This window comes from Ochotona princeps, chromosome 5, assembly GCF_030435755.1.
Source record: "Ochotona princeps isolate mOchPri1 chromosome 5, mOchPri1.hap1, whole genome shotgun sequence".
Classification (NCBI taxonomy): domain Eukaryota; kingdom Metazoa; phylum Chordata; class Mammalia; order Lagomorpha; family Ochotonidae; genus Ochotona; species Ochotona princeps.
In genome coordinates this window covers 102940555-102952556 of record NC_080836.1, presented here as the reverse complement: position 1 = coordinate 102952556, position 12002 = coordinate 102940555, and the positions used below count along the sequence as shown (strand labels likewise).

The window sequence follows — 12002 nt, the reverse complement described above, 5'->3', positions numbered from 1 at the left end:
ACAGACAAGACGGAGCATGACAGGAAAGCACTGGAGGATGGCCCAAGTGCTTGGGCACCTGCACCCATGGGGGGACCCAGAGGAAACTCCTGACACCTTGCTTTGGACTGACCTAGCTTGAGCCGCTGCGGTCATCTGGGGAGTGAACCAGCAGATGGAAGATCTCTGTCTCTCCTTCTCTCTCTGTAACTCTACCTTTCAAATAAAAATAAATAAATCTTTATTAAGATAAAGTATGAGGACAACAGAGGTACTACCACTATCCTTATCACACTCCATCTTCTAAAAAGACTGAAAGTATAATTGTATTTTACAATAAAACTGGTGGGGACCAGGCACAGTAGTCTAGTGGCTAAAGTCCTTGCCTTGTGTGCACCAGGATCCCATATGGGCACCGGTTTGTATCCCAGCTGCCCCACTTCCCATCCAGTTCCCTGCTTGTGACCTGGGAGAACAGTCAAGGACAGCCCAAAGCCTTGGGACCCTGCACCCGTGTGGGAAACCCAGAAGAGACTCCTGGTTCCTGGCTTCAGATCGACTTAGCTCTGAAATTTGTGTCACTTGGAGAGAGAACCAGTGGATGGAAGATCTTTCTGTCTCCTCTCTGTAAATCTGCCTGTGCAATAATTAATAAATAAATTTTAAAAACAAAAACGGGTGGGGCTGGTGTTGGGTGCAGTGCACTAAACTGCTTCCTGCAATGCCAGCACTCCATATCGTAGCCTGCTCGGCTTCTGATTCAGTTCCCTGCTTGCTGATGTGCCTGGGAAAGCAGAGAAGGTAGCCCAGGTACTTAGGTCCCTGCCACCCACATGGGAGACGTGGAGGGAGCTTCAAGCTCCTGATTTAGACTTGAATCCCCTCTGGCCATTGTAGCCATTTGCAAAGTGAAGCAGCAGGTGGAGCTCTTCCTCTCTCCTTCAAATAAACAAATCAATTTTTAAAAAAATATTTATTTTTATTGGAAAGGCAGATATCCAGAAAGAAGAGACAGAGAGGAAGATCTTCTGTCCACTGGTTCATTCCCCAAGTAGCTGCAACGCCTGGAGCTGAGACAATCTGAAACCAGGAGCCAGGAGCTTCTTCCAGGTCTCCCATGTGGATGCAGGGTCCCAAGACTTTGGGCCATCCTTGACTGCTTTCCCAGGCCACAAGCAAGCAGTTGGAAGAGAAGCGGGGCTGCTGGGACATGAACCTGTACCCCACAGGATCCAAGCACATGCAAGATGAGGACTTTAGCCACTAAGTTACCACACTGGACCCACGAAGTTAGTTGAATCAAGGGGATTGCCTTGGCCCAGGCACTTGGGGCTTGCATCGGGCATCTGCAGGCCCCCCTCTATCCCTTGGCTACGTCCAGAACTCGTCACAGTCCTTGCTGGGATAGGCCCAGAGGCTGCTTCTGGGGAGGCGGCATCCACCAAACCCTGGCCTTCGCAGCGCCTCCTTTAGTGTCACCAGTGAACAGGACTCCCCTGAACCTGTCACACAGGAGGCCACTTGGGGGAGCCCAAGCAGAGGACCCACTGTCCCCACTCTTAGCTGCCTAGGATGACCGCTTCAAGAGACACAGGTGGCCAAGAACACTAACGTTATAAGGGACACCCTCAGTGGCGGTGGTGATCGACACTGCCATGGAGCAGCGACAGAGCAAAGCCCTCCCCGTGAGGTCCCCATCCTGAGAGCTACAGCCTGGGCCAGCAACACGAACTTGCAGAACCTAATGCAGGGGGAGGCATTCCCAGAAAACACCAAGTCCCTGCTGAGCTACAGGCAAAGGCAGAGCCGGCACCAGGGCAACTGGCTCTCCAAAGCCTGCTTTTATTCTTCCAGCAGCCCTGTGGCTGGTCAGGGTCCTCCGAGCCTGTTCTGGTGGTGCCGAGGGCTGCAAAGCAGAAAGGCGTTGTTTGTGCAATGAGTGCTGCCCAGTTACTGAACAGATGTCGGTGTGAAGTGTGCGGTCTACTTCTGGCTTGAAGGTGTCCATTTCTGTAATGATTCTCTGTGTTCTGGGCACTCTGCTGCATGATACAGGCATCCCACCAAGAAACAGCTTGGCCTCAAGGAGACGCATCTGCCGCTGGTTGGGTTGCGGCTCTCCTCTGAGCCAGGGCTTTAAAGTGGGACCTGCCCCATTTCCCAGCCTGGAGCTCGCTGTGTGTCATTACAGGTAAAAGGGGCCATGTCGCCAAGTCTTCACAACCTTGTGCTGACAGCAAGGAGTGAATCTCGGGTTAAAGTGAGTGGGAACTGGGGTCCTCACCTCTACAGGCAGAGGGTATTGGGACCGAGGACCTTGGGAATAGAAGGCTGTGAGGGTGGCATCTCACAGTGGGAACGACAGCTCTATAAGGAGAAGAGAGACCAGATGGGTACCTTCCTGCTCAGGTTCAGTGGAGCCCATGGGACTGCGCTGGTGAGCAGAGGGCTCAGGAACATGCGGGGAGGGAAGGAGCTGCAGCTGCAGGCTGCTCCCAGCCCTGAGGCCCAAGGAGGAGGCAGGGGTCAGCACGCCACGAGGACCCTCAGCTCTGCGCCCATCTGTGGCCCCATGTGGAGGCAGGACTGAAGGCCAGCTCAGGGTCTGTGCAGGGTTAGAGTTAGGGTTAGCCAAATTGGCGCCCAAGGGCCTGGGCACTTTGGGGAAGAGCACAAGGCCTTGGTGCACACTGCCCACGAACTTGGCCGCCAGCCTGGGCACCCACATTGACCAGTGCTGGGAATTTAATTAGCATCTGGGGCAACGCCGCGAGCTCACCTACCACCACGGGCGAGCGGAGTGAGGGGCGCCTGTCTGCAGGCACAGCCAGGCCAAGGCAAGCGCCCCCTTCTGCTCATGCCAAGATGGACTTCTGGGAGCTTGAGGAAGTGGTACTGCTGGCCACCACGACAGGGAGGGGATTTAGCTCATCAGGGCTCTTCCTCCTCATGGGTAGGTGGGAGGTGGTGCTGGGGCTACGGGCAGTAGCAGGAAGGTATCCCATGAGATTGAAGCTGCGGCATCGCAGGTTTGGTCTCCACATACCAGCAAAGCCTTCTCCCACCTCCCTTCTGGGCAGGGAGGGGTCCAGCCCTACACTGGGAACCTGTGTGGCTGTCATGGCTGCCTGCCTAGCTGACCCCTTGGTCCAGCTAGCCTCCATGAGCGGAGGCCGGTTGTCCTGAGGAAGCTCCTGTCCTAGACACTGTTAGTTGCCATTTGAGCTGGATCGGGAGGAGAACAGAGACAAGCCCCAGGCCAGCCAGGTCCACCAGGCCAAGGTCAGCTGCCACATGGGCACGGCCCCTTTGCCCTTTGTCCATGGGCATGTCCCAGCCACCAGCAAAGCCCAGGAGAGGTGGGTGTGGGTTTAGGGGAAGGAACAGGTGCTGAGATGGGTGTGGAGTCTTCAAGTATTCTGCATTCAAGATGGGGGACCTCATCTCTTCCCCATTCAGGTGTGGGGGGGTCCTAGTCTCAGGGACCCAGGGACTCAGATCTCTTCCTCCCAGAAGCCCACCTTGTGTGGGACGCTTCTGTCTACCCCTTTCTGTTTACCCTGTTTAAGGGTGGGGACTTCGCTGCTGGCTGGGCGAGCTTCCCAGACCTGGCTGGGAGCTGATGGCCAGGTGCAGGGCCTGACCCTCCACCTGCAAACAGGGCCTCACAGCACCTGTGTGATCCCCAGGGACCTCCGTTGGCCCCACACTAGCCAGAGTGTTCTTTCCAGAAGGGTTTAGTGCTACTGGATTGAATCTGCTTTTATTCTTCTACTGCATTGCCTCTCCCAGAATGGGGAGCCCCAGTAGCCAAGAGTCTTTTGTTTTCAGGGCCCCTGAGGGCTGCGGAGGGGCCAGGGGCATCTCTGGGGCTGTACCCTGAACCTGCCACTTTCCAGCTCTCTGCATACCCCAACCCCATGGCTGTCTTGCCTGGCATGGCCAACTTTGAGAATCTGAGGGAATAAGGCTGTGTGTCTCCCCGTGTGCTGTCTGGGCCTCTCCGAGGGCAGTGCAGAATGGCAGGGCGCCCTGGCTGCTTCCTTGATGTGCGAGGGCTGGAGCAGGATGGTGGGAAGCAGGTTTTTGGCTGGAGGTGAGATTGGATGGAGCTGACAGCCATGGCATGAGCCACAGCAGTGGTGGCTGCATCGTTTGGCATGGGAGAGAGAGGCATGGGGGTTGACCCGCATGCTTTCTAGGGTGGTTCCAGCTTTGGGGGCAGTCACAGGTGAGGGAGGTGGGGCCAGAAGTCCTGGAGCAGCCCCCATGGCCTGTGGCTGCAGGGTCCTCCCACGGTCTGCCCCTAGGGTGAGGGGGAATGGCTGAGTAGCCAGAGGGAAGGAGGGGCCGTGGGCACTGCGGGTGGTAGAGCCCAGGATGTTAGGCTCAGTAGGGGAGGGAGGCACAGGGTCACAGAGGCCACACCGGTGGGCCTTGGCCGCCTGGGGCCAGGTGAGGCTTCAAGGGGAGGGTACAGGGAACACAGGCTGGAGCTCTGACAGCTCCACACTGGGTGGGGAGAGTGGTATGGAGCTGGGTGGGTCAGGGTAAGGCAGTCACCCCCAGCAACAGCAGTAGAGTCCCTGCCAGCAGTGGCAGCGAGGGACCCGCGGACGGCCCGGGGTGAGCGCCACTGAAAGGGGGTGGCAGGCCGCAGTCGGTGTAGGGCTCAATGCAGGCAGCAAAGGCCATGACATGTGCCACGTAGCTCTGCTCCTGCACCCCGTGCACCAGGTGCGCCTGTGGCCCGCGCGCCAACAGTGCCACATCCTCGCCACCATGTGTCTCACTCGACAGGGGCACGGCTGCCTGCTGTTGGTAGTCAGGGTCATCTGCGGGAGGGTATCAGTCAGTGGAGGGTGGCTTCCACCCTGTGCCATCAGCCCCTTCCCCCAGACCCCTATAGTACTCACTGCTGTTGGTCTCAGTGACGTTGGGGCGGTCACCGTCACTGAGTGCGTAGCCAGGACCATTGCCATACAGGATGGAGGTGTAGGTCTTGCCGTCCTGGGCAAAGGTGGGGGCCAGGCCTGCAGGGGTGGGGTTGAGAAGGCGCTGACTGCCTGCTACCAGTGTCCTGTGTGCCATGTGCCTGCCAGCACCTGTTGCCTCTGCCCTGGCCCGAATGGCAGCCCCAACCTACCGAAGATGGAGCTGCCCCTCAGCGTGTAGCCCCCAAAGGAGAAGACGTGGGAGTGGTCAGCGGTGATCAGGGTCAGCGTGTCCTGTTCATCCGTGAGCTGGCCTGCTTGCTCAATGGCGCTGTCAAACACCACGGCCTCGGTGAGCGCCTGGTAAGCTGTGCCCGCATGGTGACCATGGTCGATGCGGCCGCCTGCAGGAAGGCCAGGTGGAGGAGAGGTGACCCTTGACCTGGACCCTCTCCTCCCTCCTCTGCTCTGGGATGCGGGGCTGCCCCTCACCCTCCACAAACAGGTAGAAGCCCAGGGGGTTCCGGCTGAGCAGACGGATGGCAGCCTCTGTCATGTTCACCAGGGAGGGGTCCTGCTGCGGGTCCCGCTGGATGTCATATTTCATATCTGAGGGCTCAAAGAGACCTGAGGGACAAAGGGTGTGGTGAGGCCAGCAGGGTCTGGTGGGAGGGGCGTCCTGCCCTGGGTATCAGGTGTCTAGAGGCAGGTGGGGCATGGTTTTACCCATGAGGTGGGTCACGCTGGCATCCGCAGAGGCTTGCTGGAGCCCTGTAAGGTTCCACACGTAGCGGGCCCCCTGGAGGGACAGACAGGCCTCAGCCCAGGCCTGGTTTTGCTCCAGCCTCATCCTCCTGCCTGGTGGGCCCCGCCCTCCTCCCTGCTGGGCTCTACCCTCCTCCTTATTGGACCCTGCACCCTGCCTGGTGGGCCCCGCCCTCCTCCCTGCTGGGCTCCGCCCTCCTCCCGGCAGGGACCCGCCCCCTCCTCACTGGACCCTGCACCCTGCCTGCTCGGCCCCTCCCTCCTTCCTGCTGGGCTCCGCCCTCCTCCCGGCCTGGCTCCTCCCCTCCCTGCTGGGTTCCACCCTCCAGTCCCTCACCTGATGCTTTGACAGCCATTCCTCTACCAAATTTCGTCCATCCAACCTGGTCCCACTCTGGTTGATGTCACTTGGGTATTCAGGGTCCGGGGTCCCTTCAGGGAACATGTACCTGCGACCCCCACCCAGGATCACCTGTGGGAGCATCAGAGCAGGTGGACTAACAGCCCAGGTACAGTACTAGTTTCCTGGCAAGATGTTGGTAATGGTTGCTTTAGGCTGGACCTCTGTCACTTCTTCCTCCCACCATCTGTCCTCTGTCCGTCCTTTTGCTAGGAGACCCTGGCAGACTGGGGCATGCTTCCCCAAACCCCTCCCCTCCCCAGACCCTGACGCACATCGATGTCCATGTTGGAGATGAGCTGAGCGGCAATGTCCTGGCAACCCTCCTGCCGTGCCGATTCAGGCATGTTGGCATCTGAGTACCAGTTGCGGTTCACTGTATGTGCATAGGTGCCGGCAGGCGAGGCGTGCTGTACCCGCGTGGTCGTCACCACTCCCACAGACTTCCCTGCAGGGGCGCAGGTCAGGCTGCAGCTCGCAGTTCTACCTCCCCGGCCCACTGCCAGGCTCCCAGCTCACCTGCCTGCTTGGCCCTGTACATCACTGAGAGCACCTCATGGCCATGGCTGGTGTTGCACTGGTCATAGCGGGCAGCTGCGCTCAGGCCGATGGTCCCGTAGTTGGCCTTGACCCCGCATAGGTAGGCCGTGGCAGTGCCAGCACTGTCGGGCACCTGCCTGTCCACGTTGTATGTCTGTGGACAGAGAAACCCCAGCTCTCTCTATCCTCCTCATCCTGGGTCCCTCCCATGGCCCCAGACTTGGGCAGCCCAAGTACTCACCTTGGACAGGGCCAGGTATGGGAATTCGTCCATGGCCAGGGGGGTCTCGGGCCCCAGCTTGTTGTTCAGCTGCCCCTTCAGGATCCGCGTGGCTGTCACCGTGGGCACCCCCATCCCTGGGGAAGCAGAGCCCCATCAGCCCCTGTCCTGGTGGCCGTGGGGGTCAGGGCAGGGGACTAGGGGTGCTGGGCACATGTCTGCCTCACCATCGCCCAGAAAGAGGATGAGGTTCTTGGCTGCTGTCTGGATGGGCTGCAGCTTCCTGGCATCAGCCAGGGCCTCATTGGCCTTTTGGTACCAGAAGGCGGGGTCCTCCTCTTCCTCTGTGGACAGAGATGGAACCTGGTCAGCGGGGCACTGGGGGTGGGGGTGTCCTGTGTGGTTGAGATGCATGGGGTTCCTTACCTGGGATGACAGCCAGGGCCGGCCGCCTCAGGGCCAGCAGCAGCAGGAGCAGCAGCAGCCCGGGTCCCCGCATGTTTGCCGGTAACAGTGGAGTAGCTAGGCAGGGTACCAAGCTTGTAGCGACAGCATGGGCTTCCTGGACTTAAATAGTGGAGGACTTTGTCCCAGGGTATAAAAACCTCCCTGTTCCTGTGACAGACACCGTATCTCATCCTTGCCCTATGACCTGTACCCCTAAGGTACTGATAGAATGGCTGAGTTCCCTAGGAAGTTGGTACAGGGAGTCCAGGAAATGAAGCTTCCATGAGGGTTTCTCGGTCTGTTCTAGAGTTTTGAGTGGCCGGGGGGCAGATCCACCTGCTGCTGAATCTCTTCTCCCAACTTCTTCCCCTTGCCTCCCCTCTGCCCTGTGCTGCCGTTGGCCCAGTGCTGCCTGAAGGTGTTGAGGGTGGGGAGGAGCTGCGTCCAGGCCCAGGAGGGGCGACTGGGTTCGGCTTCTGGAAGACAGGAGTCCTGGCGAGGACAGAGAGGTGCACTCACTCTGCTTCTCACATCCAATGGTTGGAACCCAAGGGACCCTCAGCAAGCATAGCCAGAGCCGCCTGGGGAGACTGTACTGCAAGGGGCCATGTTGGGATCCACAGCTGTGTGCAACCCCAAGGGGAGCGGGACACATACACGTGTGATTAGCACACAGTTGGGTGTGGGGGCAGTCCCTGTGCCAGGCCAGGAATGGGCGGTGCTCCCAGCTCAGTGAGCAGCCTCTTGCTTCCGGGTTTGACCCCCGTTCCCAGCCTCAGCACAGGAGCCCAGGCTGGGTCTGTGTGCTCAGGCACTGATCCTATTGACAGGTGCAGCCCATGTCGCGTAGCTGGGTTTCTCTGTGGCCTCTGGCTAGGTTCAGGAAGCTCCTGCCCCCACTGCGGGAGCGTCTGGTGAGCAGGAGGTAAAGGTGAGAGAAGGTGATATATGAGGCAGATGGAGGGGGATTCCCCCAGGGGTCCCAGCCTGGACTGGAGGATACACACATACAGCATGCACCTGCAGTCCAGCAGCTACCCAGTCCTCACAGGGAGCCCTTCCTGGGCTCCAGCCCAGTCAACCCTGGAACAACATGTGGGGTTGGCACTAAGGTACAGTGGGTAAAACAGTCACTTGCAGCAATACCATCCTATGTAGGGCTTGTACCAGGCTGGGCTGCTCCACTTCCCATCTAGCTGTCTGCTCATGTGCCTGGGAAGGCAGCAGAGGACAGCCCAAGTATGTTGGTTCCTGTACCATGTGGGAACCTGGAAGAAGCTCCTGGCTCCTGGCTTAGGGTATTACAGCCATTTGGGGAGTTGGCCAGCAGAAAGAAGATCTCTGTCTCCCCCTCCGTCTTGCTCTGCCTTTCAAATAAATAGATCAATCTTTAAAAAAAATCATGCTAAGTGAGTTCAACAAGGACCAACCCGATAGCTCCACCCATGGAAAGTCCTCAGAGCAGTCACCCAGCCCTGCCCAGAACAGGAGTGCAGCAGGGCTGCCCGGGCTGTGCTGGGGCATGGGGCAAGGTGGGTTAAGGAGGTCGGGGTCTCAGCTGTGCCTGGTGGAGAAGCTCTGGGGTCTGTGTTCAACCATGGCCGTGACATCAGCTCCCCTGACATGGCAAAGGGCCTTATTTCAGGTTCTGCATCTTTTCCCGAAATCAAGTCATTTTCAAAGAATCAAGTGCCTTCCTCCAAGCTGGGTCAGCCTAACCCAGCCCAGCCCAGTCCCTCCCCAACACCTGAGCCCCAGGCCTGACTACAGCCTGCTGCCCTCAGATCTGCCCTGCAGCCTCCCTGCCCACCAAGCCCACGTGCCCTGCCAGGCAGCACCTCCCTGAATTTCCCTGTCCCTGCCTGGCCACCTGCTGTGGCCTCACCTGCCAAGCCTGTGCAGTTCACCCCTGCTGGGCTCTGCCTCCAGCCTGTGCTGCTTGTCTAGCTGGGAACATTCTTGACTAAAGGTCGGGAAGCCTGGTTGACTGACTGGCAGGTCCTCGGGCCACTCACTGGCCCTGTCAGCCAGTGTAAAGGTTCAGGTCGGCCGGGTGCTCACCACTCCCCTCCCCTGCTTTGGAGCTGGACCCTGGGGCAACTGGCAGACAGGAGCGGCTTCCTGCCATCTGGGTGCTCCCTTGTACACTGGCTGGGTGCTGTCACCTGCTGGGTCCTGAGACCTCCCCCATGGCCCAGACCCTGAACAGCCCCAACTCCACCTGTCTCTTGCTGGACAAGACAGGCCTCTCCTCCCACACACACCTCCCATGTGCCAATGTTGCAGACACACTGCCACATCCATAATGTCAGGCACCTGTAAACCTTGTGTCTGCCTGCACTCCAGCCTAGCCTCATGAGTGTCACCAGGCGGGGCCAATGGTTGGCTGCTCTGTGCAGTGAGTGGATGTCCAGGGGACAGGGAGCCGCATGCTGCCCCCTTCCCTTAGTGGCACAGCCAGGCAGGCCACAGAGGCACTCAGACCCCAGAGAGTACCCTGCTATTGGCGTTCATGCTCGGGTATACCCTGAGCCACCGGGGCTCACCCCACAGGGTGCATCAGCAGCATTTGCCCACTCTCCCCGTCTGGCCTGTGCTTGCTGTTGTCACTGTAGCTAGTTTTAGCTGTTCCGCTAAATGTGTTGAGTGAGGTCACAGAATGGTCTTCAGATGGCCTTAAATGACTGTCAGCCTCCATCTTGCCTGGCGCACATGTGTGAGCTTCTTCATGTGCCCAGCAGAGCTGGAGTGCCCATCTCAGATGGAACAAGGCAGCATGTGGCAGAGCTGAGTGCATCAGAGCACCCCAAAGCTCCAGGGCACACCCTGGGGGCAGCCAGCAGAGCCCAGGCTGGCATGGGCCTTGCCACTCAGCTGGGAGGATGTGCAGATTCCTAAAGGCTCCTGGGGCCCATCACAGCTGCTCCCTGCCACACCAGGCATTGTTACAAACCAAAGCACACAGTCCTTGGAGTCCTTAGGGTGTTAGGAGGTTTTTGGCAGGAGGTTTGCCTGTTGGTTAATTGTGGTGGGTGGGGGTTACCAAAGACTGGTGCAGAGAGAGCAGGGTTTTTTTTTTTTTTTTAATTGCAAAGTCAGATATACAGAGAGAAGAGTCAAAGAGGAAGATCTTCTGTCTGATGATTCACTCCCCAAGTGGCCACGGTGGCCGGAACTGAGCTGATCCAAAGCCAGGAACCAGGAGCCTCTTCTGGGTCTCCCTCAGGGGTGTAGGGTCCCAAGTCTTTGGGCCATCCTCGTCTGCTTTCCCAGGCCACAAGCAGGGAGCTGGATGGGAAGTAGAGCCGCCAGGACTAGAACTGGCACCCATATGGGATCCAGGCATGTGCAAGGCAAGAACTTTAGCCACTAGGCTACTGTGCAGGGACTTTTTTATTTTTATTTTTTTTAAGGTTTATTTATTTTGGGGCCTGGTGCAATAACCTAGTGGCTAAAGACCTCGCATTGCATGTATCAGGATCCCGAATGAGAGTCGGTTCGTATCTTGGCTCCTCCACTTCCCTTCCAGCTCTTTGCTGTGGCCTGGAGAAGCAGTCAAGGATGGCCCAAAGCCTGGGGACCCTGCACCTGTGTGGGAGACTTGGAAAAAGCTCCTGGCTCCTGGCTTTGGATCAGCTCAGCTTTGGCCACTGTGGCCATTTGGGGACTGCACCAGCAGATAGAATATTTTTCTCTCTGTTTTTCCTTCCCTGTATAAATCTGCCTTTTAAATAAAATTTTTATATATATATATTTTAAAGAGCAGCCAGGACACAAATATGGGATCTCAGCATTTGGAAATAGAGGGTTAGCCAAGTGAGCCATCATGCCAGGCCAGAGAGCAGCTTTTTAAAGAAGACACTGGTTTGTGTATTGGCACAGTGGGCTCATTTGCTACTTTGGAATCACATCAGAGTGCTGGTTTGAGTCCTGCTTGGCTTCCTGTCTAGATCCTCACTAATGTGGCTGGGAAAGCAGCTGAGGATGGCCCAAGGACTTGGGCACCTGTTGCCTGTGTGGGAAACCCAGGTGGAGTTCCTGGCTCCTGGCTTTGGGTAGGCCAGCCGCTTACCTGTTACAGCTACTGGGGAATGAACCAATGGATGGAAGATCTCTGTCTCCTTTCTCTCTCTCTCTCTCTCTCTCCGTCATTCTGCCTTTCAAATAACTCTTTTAATAAGTTAGTTAATGTGTTTTGGAAACAGAGGGAGCTAGAGAGACAGAATGCTCATTTGCTGGCCCACTCCCCAAATGCCCACGTTGGGCAGGGCTGGGCCAGGGCTCAGTCCAGGTGCTGGGGTCTCAGTCTCTTGTGGGGGTGGGAGGCATCCACAGCTTGAGTCATCACCACTGGGATCAGGGCCGGAGCCGAGGGGGGAACCTGGGCGTTCATTCTGACAAGGGCCTGGGCATCCTGCTGGGCTGTGCACCTGCCTTGGACAGCCATGGGGTGGCCGCACTGGTAGAGTCTTCATTCTGTGCAAACTTTCTCTGAAGCGCTCAGTGCCGTAAGAGGGTTTTTCATCCACAGTGGAACTTCTCTCTGAACGGGAGTTGGTCCTCCCACACCCTGCTGCTTGCTGCATTGCCAGTGTGATTAGGTCACATCCACCTGTGGAAATGACCCATGTGGCCTTTCCAGTGGCTTTGTTTTTATTTGAAAGGCAGAGTTACAGAGAGAAGGAGAAGCAGAGGTCTTGGGCCTGGCGGCGTGGCC

The 12002-nt window shown here is 57.8% G+C and overlaps 1 protein-coding gene across 1 annotated transcript; it reads right to left on the bottom strand.

Moving 5' to 3' along the window:
* Positions 1-4345: 4345 nt before the first annotated feature.
* On the bottom strand, positions 4346-9326 carry LOC101521434 (intestinal-type alkaline phosphatase). The gene is made up of 12 exons (XM_058664266.1): positions 9171-9326; positions 7265-7405; positions 7066-7182; positions 6860-6975; positions 6598-6772; positions 6354-6526; positions 6016-6150; positions 5640-5712; positions 5406-5540; positions 5126-5317; positions 4896-5012; positions 4346-4814 (listed from the first exon to the last, which is right to left on the bottom strand). The coding sequence occupies exons 2-12, from the start codon at positions 7335-7337 to the stop codon at positions 4525-4527; spliced, it is 1596 nt and encodes a 531-aa protein (XP_058520249.1). The 5' UTR covers positions 7338-7405; positions 9171-9326; the 3' UTR covers positions 4346-4524.
* Between the last annotated feature and the right edge of the window lie 2676 nt (positions 9327-12002).

Coding starts and splice junctions, on each gene's coding strand:
- LOC101521434 (XM_058664266.1), bottom strand. CDS start 7,337: ATGCGGGGACCCGGGCTGCTGCTGCTCCTGCTGCTGCTGGCCCTGAGG. Junction 6,773..6,859: donor CATACCTGGCCCTGTCCAAG/GTGAGTACTTGG, acceptor CTCTGTCCACAG/ACATACAACGTGGACAGGCA. Junction 5,318..5,405: donor CTTCTACCTGTTTGTGGAGG/GTGAGGGGCAGC, acceptor GCCTTCCTGCAG/GCGGCCGCATCGACCATGGT.